Consider the following 14,187-nt stretch of genomic DNA (forward strand, 5'->3'; position numbering starts at 1 on the left):
ATCTTCTGGCTGAAGTGATGGCCACTAGGAAGGCTACTTTACAGGAAAGGTGTAACATCGAGCACGTTGCTAGCAGCTCAAATGGGGGCTTTGTAACCTTTGACGGGAGAAGGCTCAGGTCCCAGGGAGGGATGGGAGCTCTAACCTGTTAGGTGAAACAGAATCTCTTCCATGGCTCCCATCCGAAGGATGGATTGAACTTCTTGTTCCAACATTCGCTTGTGAGAAGGGTCCCTGAAGAGGGATTGGGAAGGTGGGGTAGACAGCAATTGGATGGTGCAATCCAGTTCCATTGTGCTGAGAATGTAGCAATCAGAAGTAATATGAGTTCAAGCAACCAGAAAGTGGAAGAGGCAGTTGGAGAACAAGGGGGTAACTGGTTCCGATGTACAGGGATGGCAATGCCAACCTTGAGTGTCTCGTCAAAACAAGTGCTTCGAAGACTCTGAGTGTCTGAGGCCAGACTGCACAGGACCAGTCAAGGAAGATGAGAGACAGGGTCTGTGCCTGAATCCTCTACTGATCTTGTCTGGGTGGTTGTGAAAAGTAACAGACAGTCTTCTGGGGCCCGTAGTACTTCCTCAACCCAGCTGGTATGCACTGGGGACTGGCTCTTCTCTTGATGCTTAATGATGCTTCTTCTTAGGCACTGAGGAAGACCATCGGTGCCACAAATCCTGAGCTGTGAGAAGAGTGCGCTGCATGGAGGCTGAGGTGCTTGGTGCCGAATCCAAGTGTGGCTCCAAGACAGGTCTTAAGGTTGCCTCCATGAGAAGGACCTTTAGTCTCACCACTCAGTCCTTTTTGTTTCAGGATCTGAGGTCCCTGCAAATTTGGAAGAAGTATTTTTTACAAGATTCCCCATGGCATTTAAGACAGCTTGAGTGAAGGTCACTCAAAGGCATAGACTTACCCACCCACTGAGGCATGCCCCAGCACCAGGGAAGCAGATGACCCCACTAGCTGAGCATGGAGGCATCCGGAACTAAATACTAAAAACTACTAAAATTACTAAACTAATTCCTATCAAGTTGTAACAACTATTTACACTAACAACTGCAGAAAAATCACTAGGAGAAGGATTGCCTGAGCAAAGTGGTCCCAACGGATACCACTGATGGGAAAAAATTCTGGCAACTGTTCAGGGTGTTAGCACCCTATACTGGATGGACATGTGCAAGCACTTGAAGTAGTTAGTAATATTATTTCATAAAAAAACCTTAAAAACATGAGTTGCATTCAAAAGTCAAAAAATTTCAGAGAGATAGCCGTATTAGTCTGTATCCACAAAAAGGTACCACTGGACTCCTCGGAGTCTTTAAGGTGCCAAGTTAAAGTTGCCTATACAACCTTAACTCTGCTACCTTTGTGCATATGCATTAATATACTATTTTAATGCATAATCATACCCCAGTCTTTCCACTGGACCCATCTCATTCAGAATGAATTTCACCACTCTGAAGAAAGCCAGTACAAGGTCTATGTACCCCTTAATCCAGGGGTCCCCAATGCAGTGCCCGTGGGCACCATGGCGCCCAACGGGGCGTCTAAGTGCACCTGCATACTGGCCGGTGGACAAGCATCCGCAGAAATGCCCCCGACAAACTGCGTCATCCAGAGGCGTTGCTACCGAAATGCCACCGATTTTCGGCAGTATTTTGGCGATGACGCCTCAGGATGCTGCTGCTTGTTGGCGGCAACGCCTAGTGACATTGCCGCTTGTCGGCGGAATTTCAGCGGATGCTCGTCTGCCGACACGGTCCTCCGTGGCTCGTTGCCTTGTGCCTGCCAGGTTGGGGACCTTAATCCCTTTTTGAGGCTTCATCGGCAGTCTACAAGGTGGACCATACTCAGTGAACAGAACAGCTTCTCAATATTTCTTCTTATCCTCATTTTTCCCTATCTGGCCCTGTGCCTCATTCAGAGCCAACTGAAGTTAAGAGGCATCTTTCCACTGCCTCCAATGGGCTCTGGATCAGGCGCTCAGGTACTACTTATTTGTGGTGTGACAGCAACTCACAATCAAGGATCACAGTCCCACTATTAGAGACCCTGTACAAATATATAACAACAAATCTGACACTGAAAAGGAACTCAGACCAAAAGACAACAGGTAGATATAGACAGACGGGGAGAGAACAAGGAAACAATGAGTCAATTATGATGATGTCTGTCATGGAGGTCGGGGAAGTCACAGATTCCGTGACTTTCTGCAACCTCCATGATTTCTGCAGCAGCTCCATAGCCTGCTTGACTGGCCGCTGCTGGAGCAGCCCTGGGGCCAGCCACACTGGCTGCTGCTCAGGCAGCTGATCCCAGGGACCACCTGAGCAGTGACCAGTGTGGCTGGTCCTGGGGACCACCTGACAGCGGTTGCGGGGGCAGCCTTAGTAGCAGCAGGTGGGTGGCCTCTGGCAGTGATCTGGGGCTGGTCAGAGCAGCCACTGCTTGGCAGCCCCTGGCAAGTCGTGCCGCTGGCTCTGTGCCTCCCCACCTCCACCAGAGGCCCCCCAGCAAAGATTTAGTCAAGGGTATTTATAGTAAAAGTCATGGACAGGTCATGTTTGCCCATGACCTGTCCATGACTTTTACTACAAATAACCACGACTAAATCATAGCCTTAATTATAATTAATGTAATAAGCAGTGGTCACAGCACAGTAGATGCCCAACAACTATCAAGTGCTGTAGTAGGCATTACAGCATAGGTGATTTTGACTTAGAGAGAGAAAATACAGTAACTTTGCAGATTTTTTACAGGTTATTCCTCCTACACATAAGAGACGATGTGAGAGAAAGTGCACAGGAGCATACTGAAAAATTTGACAAATGGATAAAGATTGGCATCACTAGCAAAGCAGAGGCAGAGGCTGATGGTTCAACAACATATAAGTGATATGCAGGGCAAAGATAGACCAAGAATCGATTTAAACATCACCACAAACTACTTGTCTTCATGTGGTTGAAGTGATGAATGAGGAAGAAGACTCTTGCAGAATCATTTTGAACTGATTTACTACTTCATTCAAATCTGCACTATAATTTTGAAACTTCTATTCTTTCTGTATAGGCTTTTCTAAGGCATTGAACATAACAACAGATTGTCTTATGAGGATTAATTAATCCTCACAACACCCCTGCAAGTTCAGGAAATATATTCTCTGTATTTTACAGTTGTAGAACTAAAGTAAATAGATTAAACAACTTGCCCAAGGTCACACAGGAAGTCTGTAGCAAAGTCAAGAGCAGAATCTAACTAGTCTGTACTCCAGTCCACTGCCTTAGCTATGAAGTGATCTCTTCCAGTGCCCCCTTCTTTTATTCACTACAAGGGAACAAATCACGGGTCCCGATTAAAAAATAGTATTTGATGTTATAATAAAGGATTATATTGTAATGCATATGTACAAGAGGGGAGAGTTAGTTGGGCAGACAAGTCATTCTCATTTCCTGATATCTGAGTGCTTCACTTTCAACCTTAACCTTCTTGTGAAGTGACTTTTTGTATAGAATTTCCTAATCAAAATTAAAAAGAAAGAAATTCCATCATGTTCACCTACTTGCTACACAGAATTAGAATGCTCTGTATAGCGTGTTATATATGCAATAAAACAGAAGCCCTTGCCTCATTTCAGGCATACGTTTTTGTACCATGTCTCCTTCAATATTTACTTCCTACTTATCGCAGAGTCAGCATGTAACTGTGTAAATTCTCAGCCTTACTATTATATTAACATATTGATTTGCATTTATATAGGGATGTACATATATATTTAAAACAGGTATTATACACTGTATGTATTTTGAATGTTTGTAGGTATATTAGTTAAACAACATTTGAGGCGCTTCTCATTCGAAACCGAAATCATTTATACACACCAACATTTATATTATAAATTAAGTATGAGTGTATATGTGTGTGAGAGATTAGATATCTAATACAATTGTTGTAGAGTGGTATAAAAGTATTATTAGCATGAGCTGAAATGGCTGCACAATTCACAAGTGAGTTCTGTAGGTCATACCAAATGATTGCCAATAAGAGCTTCAAACCACTCCACTTTAGTATACTATATATTAAATAAAGAATATTTTTGAGTGTTGGGTCTATTTTTTGTACCCTACTACCTGTAAGTAGGTGGTCTAGTTACAATAAGCCCAAGTGTACAGGATTTAGAAAGAAAAAAATAAAACTAATAAATGTAAAAAAACCAAAAAATAAAAAACAAACAAAAAAAACACACTCAACCAAAACCCTGTAAATGTGTCTTAAAATAGCTTGTCTAATACATAAAAGTCCCACAACTTTAAATTCTGATGTTCCAAGACTTTCAGGCCTAACTATTATCTCACACACTGGACTCAGAGATGATACATCAGGCTTAAGCAGACTTGGGCTCAGAGGTACCGGAGGCTCAGACATGCCCAGAGCTATCACACCTATTGAGCAATCATGATGTGAATGTCCAAGAAAGGCATAGAACAGCATCCTTAAAATACCCTACTTCAAATAGGCCACATATGCAAAATAATCACTCTTAAAAAATAACCATCATCACCAAATAGCACTCTTATTTCACTTAAAGCACTTAAACCCCTCCAGACTGTTTGAATGTTTTTCCTTAAAATTATACACCTCTACCTCAATATAACGCTGTCCTTGAGATCCAAAAAATCTTACCGCGTTATAGGTGAAAGCATGTTATATTGAACTTGCTTTGATCCACTGGAGTGCACAGCCCTGCCCTGCCCTCCCGGAGCACTGCTTTACTGCGTTATATCCAAATTCGTGTTATATCAGGTGGCGTTATATCGAGGTAGCAGTGTAATTTAAAAATCAATGGCAAAAATTATTAAGTATGTTAGAGTGAAATAATTCTATAAAGAAGATTTTATTGTCAAATTTCCATAGTGGAGATCAAGTGCACTGTCTCTAGAGCAAGAACACACAATATTTGGATATAGTAATGTTATCTACGTTTTACCTCTAGTATTGTAATCTGATGATATATGGGAATTTTTGGACATTTAAAAAAAAGAATTATAGTAACAAAAATAGGTATAGAGTGGAGCTAATAATACATGTGGATAGAAAATTATAAGCAGGTCCCTTTAAGGAGATCTCCATTATCTCAGTAACCCTAGGTAAAGAGATCATTTATCTTGCAAATCTAATCATGTAAGTTTTAGTTAATATCAGAATAAATTTGGCACCATTTTGCTAACTTCCTGGACATGTACATTGTCTGCATAATTCTTTAGAATCTTAGCAAATATATGTATTATCAATAAAAGATAAATAAGTTTAATCTTAAAATGTTTCCTTTGCCTGTACTCTCCAATGTAAATAATGCTTACCGAGGTGAGAGACTTCCTCTGGGTGAACCTCCCCTGCCAACAAGGCTGCGAGTATTATCTCCAAGATCCTGATCTGTAATGTAAATATTTCACAGCTGATAAAGTTACTCTTATTAGATAAGAGTTTTAAAGCTGCTGTATTTTTAAAATATATTAAACCTTAACCACTACCTGCAGTTACTACTAATGTGTAGATAGTTGAAGATTGCTGAACTGTAACATGTAAGGCGTTGTCCTTACACATTTCTGTGGGTGTACCGGGCCATGGATTATGTTCAGTTCTTTCATTCCTTTCTGTTTTACAGCACAGAAGCGTGGTTTGCATTTGCAGTACCCTCCCCTCAGCCACTTTTAATTTCTACGGTGAAAGTAATGAATCACAGCTGTGGACAGCTAATCTGTATGCTTATCACAGCAAATCCTGATGCTTGCTTGCTTTTTTTTTTTTTAAACACTTTTCATCTCAAGACAACTCATAAAATATAAAATGCATAAAACCTACCACCGTCTAACAATTATATATTGTTTTAAAGATTTACTGAACATTTTATTTAAGTGCTTACTTTATAAAATTGCTACTGTTTATAAGCAAGAGCATAGGAAAGACTTTTGCTACAATGTATTAAAAACAAACAAACAAAAACCCTCATTAAATAAATATAAAGAAATGTTTTGCTTGGAAGGACTCAAAAAGGTTATTTTCCCTATGGCCTCTCAGTAAAATAACCCTATCTGCCCCCTTCAAGGCTTCCCTCCCCCTTTTCTGAGTCAAATGACCTCTGACCTCTTAGAGGGCAGAGACATGACTGATCCATTCTTGGTAAACTGCTAAACTCATTCCCTTCCCCCAAACAGGCATGACTACTATGACATGTCAACAAATCCTTAAGGATGGAAACAAAGCAAATCCAGTAGCTCATTAAAACTGGTCTCTTCTGCGATGTTACAAAATGTCAATTGATAAATATTCACGGGATTATTAAACAGTGTAGAAGTTCTCTAACAGGATCTTTCTGCCACACAAAGTTGTGTGCAATGCAATTTCATGAATTATGCAAATAAAGGTTTAAACTATTCAAGACAAAATCCAGTGCTGTTACTTTCTTTGCAAAGAACTAAGAGAACTGAACACATCAATCACAAAAGTCACAGGAGACATTGTTGCATTCCTGCCTGCTGATGGCTCTGCTTAAACATTTACATTTCAGACAATAAAAAATGCATAGCTATTTTGCAGTACAACAAAGAATTTACTTCCAACATGGAAGAACCATATACAGTCATTTAGGAACCAAATCCCCAACCAAGAGTTCACAAATAAAATTAGCAGTCATATTTTAAATGGTTAAAAACAGGAAAGCAGATGCTTTGAACAGTTCTAGCAAGCTTACCTGCTTGACTGTTTTCAGACTGAGCTATAAGTGCTGCCATTGCTGAATTAGGATTCAACCTATTGCCATACATGTGGGATGGAGGCAAACTGAGGGAAGATCCAGGTAGGGTGTTTGCCTGTAAGACAACAATTAAAACTACAATCTTTTAAAAGTCTGGGAGAAAAATTCTTAATTTATTTGAAAGACACTTCCTCATGAATTAAAATTAATTACTAGTATGTAAAATACTTAAAATTAATTAATATTTAAAAAGTAATTAATGATTTTCAAACAAGATTTGGGAATAAGGAAATATAACTGCAATACTTTCTGAATGTGTTAAAGTGTAAATTGCTATTTTCTCTGATACATACATTAAACAAAAAGCTTCTATAAAAATTTAAAAATGTTAGTGTATGAATTGTTCGAAATTTTTGAATTGTAACTTTTAAATGATTGGCATACAACAAGTAGGATATGTAGGTTTGCTTACAATTCCTAAGTATGCAACCAATGCCAGGACTTAGTGGCATGGTGACCATGCAGTTATCCTACTAATTATTTAATCTTATTAAACCATTTACAAAATAAGGGCAGGTAGACAACAGATGTCTCACAAATGCTTGGGTTCCTTACATCACAAGACGGCTGTGGAGGTCAAAAGGTCCACCTTCCAGCTCTATAGTTTAACTACACAGAGCCATATTTCCTTTGCTCTACTCTGTCATTAGTAAAACCTGCACACTATTTTGTTACTTCCTATTTTGATAGGCTTGGAAGCCTGGTGTTTTTTTGTTTTGTTTTGTTTTTATTTTAAAGAAAGCAAACAGCCATTACAAGTATGTTTTCTATACAATACAGGGCTCAACGAATCACAGTTTTGCCCTGACCCCATATAAGGAACTGTATTTTTGGCAGCTGGCCAGCTCTACTTACTGAAGAGCTCGTCAAAAGTTTGTATTCATTCATGTTGCTAGCCACAATTCTGAAGGTCTTTCCTGGGACTTGTGCCAAACAAGCAAAAATGAACCCTTAAACAGATGAAGCTAAGGAGGCTGGCCAAAAACTTGCATAATCCAATGCAATAAAAATACCTTCCTCCCTTGGCTGTTTATACTTTCTCCCTTTCGAAGAACAGATCTGCCTTAATACTGAATTTTGGAAGCATACGATCACAAACAAAAACAATACTGCCAGTGCTAATAGAAGATATTTACATTAGCCTGAAAGAACACACTTTTTTCAGAATAAAAAATATATCTTAGGTCTATGCTCTTGTGTTTACAGAAAAACAGTTGCACAACCTGTGAGATTACATTAACAATAATCTTAGCATGAACCTGAATAAGAACACGCAAAGAAGCTTTTTTTGTGATGTAAAAAAGAAGGTGAACAGCAGGGAAGTCAAGTTGCAGGATATTCTGACATATATAACTGCACACAAGAGACACATACTGGTTATTACAAGAAAAATATTACACAGTGTAAACTATGTCTCTGGAAAGAATCATACACTGCCATTAAGGTTTGGCTTTTAGCCAACGTATTAAACTTGATGAATGGACTTTTACAAATTCACACAACTGTTTCCAATGATGCTGTATTTACTATATACTAGTGAGAAATCATGGCCAGTACTTTATTCAAGTTTTTCTATTGTTGAGTATACTGTTAGAATAAACAAACATAAAATGTAGGAACAAGAAATTCTGTAAGACAATTGTCATTTTAATAGATTTTTTTTTATAAGAACATAAATCACAAACGCTCACAGGTTCACCAAGTATGGAGAATCTGGCCCTTATTTAAAGGTTTGTAGAATATTTCCATTAGAATAAATCTGAAAAAGTTATAAGCAGTTTAAAATACAGTAAGTTTTTTCACTTACCTGTTTATGTGAATATGCCCCTGAAATGTAGTACATTAATTTCCACTAAGTTCAGTGACACTTACTGATGGAGGCAGGCAGCACTGAACCATTCCAGCTGTTTTCCTCAATAAACACCTATAGCATGACTCCAAATCGACTAGCAATATTTGTTAGTAACCTTTCATTTTTCCTCTCATGCAAATAATAGGAATTACAAATTTCTGGTAAACACTTTATCTGAAAAAGCAGCTAAGAATCCTGTGGCACCTTATAGACTAACGGACATTTTGGAACATGAGCTTTCGTGGGTGAATGCATGCATCTGACGAAGTGGGTATTCACCCACGAAAGCTCATGCTCCAAAACGTCTGTTAGTATATAAGGTGCCACAGGATTCTTTGCTGCTTTTACAGATCCAGACTAACACGGCTACCCCTCTGATACTTTATCTGAAGAAAACGTTAATAAACAGAAAATTAACCAAAGGCATTATCTGTGCCTATACTTAAAAAAGACCAGACCAACCAGGTAAAACACTGTATATTCCAAATTTAAGTTTAATTGAGGCAGTTGTAAATTATATTAGTGTATTTCTACCCTTTAATCGATGTGAATTATGTTTTATTAGTTTTTAATTTTTGAAAGTTCAAAAAGTGCTAGCATTTCAGGAGAGTGAGATTTTTAAAAAAAATCAAGTAAAAAAGGTACACTACTCACTTCTGCTGCAGAGATTGGATTTCCGCCCCCATTATTCTCATTCTATTTAATTCACAGCAAGGTTAATAAAACTAAAGTAAAGCAGTACGTATATGATTACAAATAAATGTATAATAGTGGCAGAATTGCCATAATCGGCAAAAACAGAACATGTTTAGTAGACTGAAATTAACAAAAAATTCATAAGCAGAGCTAGATGAAATTAGTTAGAATGATCTACATATCTTGAAAGGAACAGCAAGTCTCTGCTGAGAAGCTATCAAAGCACAAAACAACACACATCAAAGAAATTAAATGTTTGCTATGTGGGTTGACATACCAGATCTAAAGGGGGGCATGATTTGAACAATATTTAAGAGTCTGAGGTTTTTCACAAGTGGTGCTTCACTACCTACATATAAATCATTGCTTACACTTTAACTAAAAGAATATTTTAAGACTTCCTATGATGTAAGCTAGAACTACAGAATTCCTAGTGACATCATACATCTTGTGCAACTCCTCCTTTAATAGAACTGCTCAAATAGCTGGCGGTAAAACTTAGAACTATATTCTTTTTATGAGGAGGGAAAACGTCAGGAATATGGATCTGAAAAGTATTACTATGTATGTGATGACTTCATCTGACAGGAAAGTAAGGAAGGTATTAGAGTACTGCATTATTTAAAGGTGAAATAGGAGCTTCACATTTCACTCAGTTGAAACAGGCTGTAGCAAGCATTTATTAAAAATGCACAATCATCCTGTCAATACACATTAAGGTCACTGAATTGAAACAAGCTCTAAAATGCATCACTTTTAAAGCTGTAGCATTCTTTATTTCAGCTGATTCTCTTTAACAGCCAACTTGCAACACACAGCTGAAATGTATTTTTACAAAATTTAAATAATATTTATATTTAACTAAATATTTATTTTTAATGCCCAGAAAACATATCTTACTCAAAATGATTTCAACAGATAGATTTCAGCCTAATTAGAGATATATTGCATTTTGATTTTATTTATGGAAAATTCAATAAAGGAGCAAAGCAACACAAGATGAAGATAGTTAATTCACTATAATTCAAGGAATGGTTGATTCTAAGAAAAAATGACAATTCTAATCGGTCTCTGATGTATTTCTCCTATAGTAAAAAGGAAAGATATATATTTTTAATTAAATTTGAAAATTATTTGTACAAATCAACTAAATTGAGTAAGTTACACAAATACCCTGTGAAATATTTTAAGATATCAGCAACACTCATGTTTCTTTGGAATAAAGTACAAAAGTATTACTTTACATAAAAATAAACAGAATTTATGAAAAATAAAGTTTCTAAAACTAGCAAAAAGTATTAGATTATAGGACTGGAAATTAATTTAATTTTCCAGGAAAAAACAGTTTCTTGCCTAAAAAAAGTTACATGGAGCCAATGAAAAAAAATCAAAGGGAACACAAGGAGCCCAATAGTTAGCTATCTAAAATTTTTATCAGAAAGATCTTGATAATCTGAGAACCCATGAGTGTGCACATTCCCCTGTTTCTTTCAAGTTTTATGCCATGAAATATTTTCTGATAACAGGCCCCATTTCTGTCAGAGCTTCACACCAGTAAGGTTTTAATACTCAGCGTGTGATGAGAGATGAAACCAAGTGTGAACAACTTTCAGGTCCCATGAGTAGGCTGACTATTGAAGCTGTCAGGTTCAATTGCATCATTCGACATTATTCAATACCCCAAACTGCTCCCTAATTGTTAGGGGCTTAACATATTCAAAACCATTGTTTCGGCTAATGCTGAAATGCCTACAGTTGAGTTTCCATAAAGAAGGGGGAGGGATTTAATTGTAGTTAAACCATTACTGAACTCTCCTTCATTCATGATAGGACAACAAGAATGGGCTGAACAACCAATTCCAAGACTGCTTCTTAATCGCTTTATATCTAATCAATACACTTCTTCCCTTTTGATTAAAAATATAATCATTGCTAATAGTTTCGTACCACAATATTTTGGTGATTCTTTAAAGTAAATGGAAGATAATTTCATTGACTATTTTAGCCCAGAGATATCTGTCATTAAATGAGGGATGGAATTTTTCTTTAAAATTTAAAATAAAAAATATTTATTCTTACTTAAGTTGTCTGTGGGCCTCAAATATGAACAGCAAAATAGTATATTTGAGGCCATAATAGTATGGTCTAATTCTGTTATTTTTCCACATTTTTAATGTAAGTCTTGTGTAATGTAAGACTCATAACCATGTCATGATGTCCTGTTTTATATGAATTATAGCAACCATGCTGACCAGTTAATACTAATCATGTTTCAGCAAACTTTCTAAAGTAAAAAACACTACACAAAACCAAGTTGTAGGATTTTTAAAATACACAGTAATTAAAAATAAAGTGCATATTAGTTTTATCTTTGATTTGGACGATATTGCAAAATTTCTGGTACAAAAAGAATGTTTCCATTTCAAGCACTGTAATCTAGATGTAAGAGTGGAAAAGAAAGGAATAATACAAGCAGCAGTTTATCAAGCATCACCCAAAACTGGTATCTTGAAATGTGTAGATGTACGCTGATACCAGTTGAAATTTGCTTTTGGAGCTACCTGCTCTTTTCTCTTTTTTAAAAGGTATGATAAAACAATGTATGTGACTGTTATCCCTCTTGTTTTACAAATTTCAACAATAAATTCAGCACCAGATTAGGATCGGCTCTCTGACAGTGTATGGGGACCAGCTATAATTTCACTAGGCAATGAACCCTCTGTTCCATGTTATTAGTGGCCCTACCCTCTTCTAGTTCTGCTAGCTCCACACCATACCATTTAAAGGGTGGTTAAATTGCTGCTGTAGCAGCATACACTCCCAAGGAAACCCAGAATAAATTTTGTCTGAGTCAGACAGAATTACTTATGAGGTACTTGCTGCAATACATCACTTCTGGAACTCCTCACCACAAGTGAGGGATATGTTTTAAAGGCACAATCTAGAACTAAACTTTCTGTGGAAAAAATGCTCAGTCAAACTTTCTAGTGTTTTTCTGATAGCCAGAAACACGGCTGGGATTTGAAAACCAAAATTAAAAAAAGGTTCAATGCAGTTAAATGCTTCAACATTTATTTCCTAGTGTCACCATATCAACATTCCAAATACATGCAGTAATGTAGGACATATACTAGAAAGTGTCTAGTGAACTGCTTTTGAACTGAAACTTGTGATTCTGCTGAAAACCCAAGGCTAACACTTTCATTTGTTGTCTTTTGATTTTCATACAGTTTTCACAATAAACCTTAAAACAATGCATCTTATTGTTTCTTCAGTGCAAGAGCCTACAGCACTACTGGTGACTGAAGATGGGGACAGCATGAACTTCCTACAGCAAATCCCACTTTATCCAGTCACTTCCATGTCAGCAGAAGGGAACAAATCAAACACCAACTGTAGCCTTTAGTTCAGGCCTGCACAACGTATGGCCCGTGAGCCGCATGGGCTCACTGTGCGGCCCACGGGCGGTGAGTAGGCAAGCGGTAGGGTGGGAGGCTGAGGAGGTTAGTGGGCGGCAGGGGGTGAGTAGGCGAGCCAGAGGGGGTGGGGGGATGATGAGCCGGGCGCGCAGTGGCAGGGGTGCAGGTGAGCCAGGGGAGGGAGGCTGAGGAGGCGAGCCGGGGGGGGGAGGGGGGCGGGGAATGAGCTGAGCGGGCAGGCAGTGACAGGGGGGCTTTATACTTTGGGGGGGAGGAGGCGAGCAGCGAGTCGGTGGCTGACCTGTTCTACTGATCTCTCATAAAAATTGGTCCTTTTTGCTGCTTTTCTCTGGGCTGGAAGTTGCCCCAATGCTGCAAAGAGGGTGTTCCCAAAGGAAGGCGCTTGCTTCTAACCCCCGAGGCCGTCAGTATGTCTGCTCTTCTCTAGTCAGCTCAGTTGACAAGTTTGATTGTCCTTGGTCTGGCTTCCATCCCCTCTCCAAGGCTTGCGGCTGTCTGGAGGTGCATGCCTTCCACTCCTTCCTCATTCACACCTCATTCATTCAACAGGGCAATTGATTACAAAGTGGGGGGAAGATCTGATTCTACTTCTCGCAAGAGACATTTTTCTTTTACCTTAATTATACTACCTCAGGGGCCCGCTATAACATATTAGCGAGGTTCAATACTGCTGTTTCGGTGGGGCAGTGCTGGGGAAGGGGGGTTTGTTTCCGCGGGGGTGGACGATGCTGGGGCGGGGGGGTGTTTCGGGGGGGCTGGGCGGCGTGTTTGGGGGGGGGTTGGCCCTTGCCGCTTTACGAGTTGTGCAGACCTACTTTAGTTATTCCTGCTCTGAAAGAAATGTTCTGGCCCTTACTCAAGTGCTTCAAAGCTCAGAAAGTTTTCCATCAATGGCAAAACTACCATTTTATTAACTGGGCTGACCTATCCATAGGAAAATTTCAACAAGCAAGCTTTTTCACTATTTAATTATTTGAAATAAAACAATTTGACTAGAGAATTCTATTAGAACATGCTAGACAAATGAAAACAGAAGAATCACAGAAGTAGTCTCATACTAACTTTAGAAGTGAAAAAGACAACTTCTCAACCACAGACATTTCCATTGATGTGCAAATTAAAATACAGATCAGGTTTTAAGTATATGCAAACTGTGAATATTCCTTCGATATTATGATTTTAAATAATTAAACTACTATATTGATTTTTAGAACAACACAGAGAAGGCAAGTAATTTAAGTAACTGTAACCATGACAAAGATTCTATCCATAAAAACAGATAACCAAATGCTGGTTTTAAGAGGAATCAATTGTTTTGATTAAATTTAGGCATAAATCTTTCAATTAAATGAAAAAAAATACCCTACCCTTCAAACAAAAGCACTCAA

The 14,187-nt window shown here is 38.3% G+C and overlaps 1 protein-coding gene across 10 annotated transcripts in view; it reads right to left on the reverse strand.

Annotated features, from left to right (window-relative positions):
* The window catches only part of MLLT10 (MLLT10 histone lysine methyltransferase DOT1L cofactor), a 236,833-nt gene that overhangs the window by 14,245 nt on the left and 208,401 nt on the right, over positions 1-14,187 (reverse strand). For all 10 annotated transcript variants that reach the window (XM_050942281.1, XM_050942280.1, XM_050942289.1 and 7 more), the window contains 2 exons: positions 6,749-6,866; positions 5,358-5,430 (listed from right to left, as the gene is read on the reverse strand). In XM_050942281.1, the coding sequence (XP_050798238.1) occupies positions 5,358-5,430; positions 6,749-6,866 (191 nt within the window). The remainder of the gene's footprint in view (positions 1-5,357; positions 5,431-6,748; positions 6,867-14,187) is intronic.

Source organism: Gopherus flavomarginatus, chromosome 2 (assembly GCF_025201925.1).
Source record: "Gopherus flavomarginatus isolate rGopFla2 chromosome 2, rGopFla2.mat.asm, whole genome shotgun sequence".
Lineage (NCBI taxonomy): Eukaryota > Metazoa > Chordata > Testudines > Testudinidae > Gopherus > Gopherus flavomarginatus.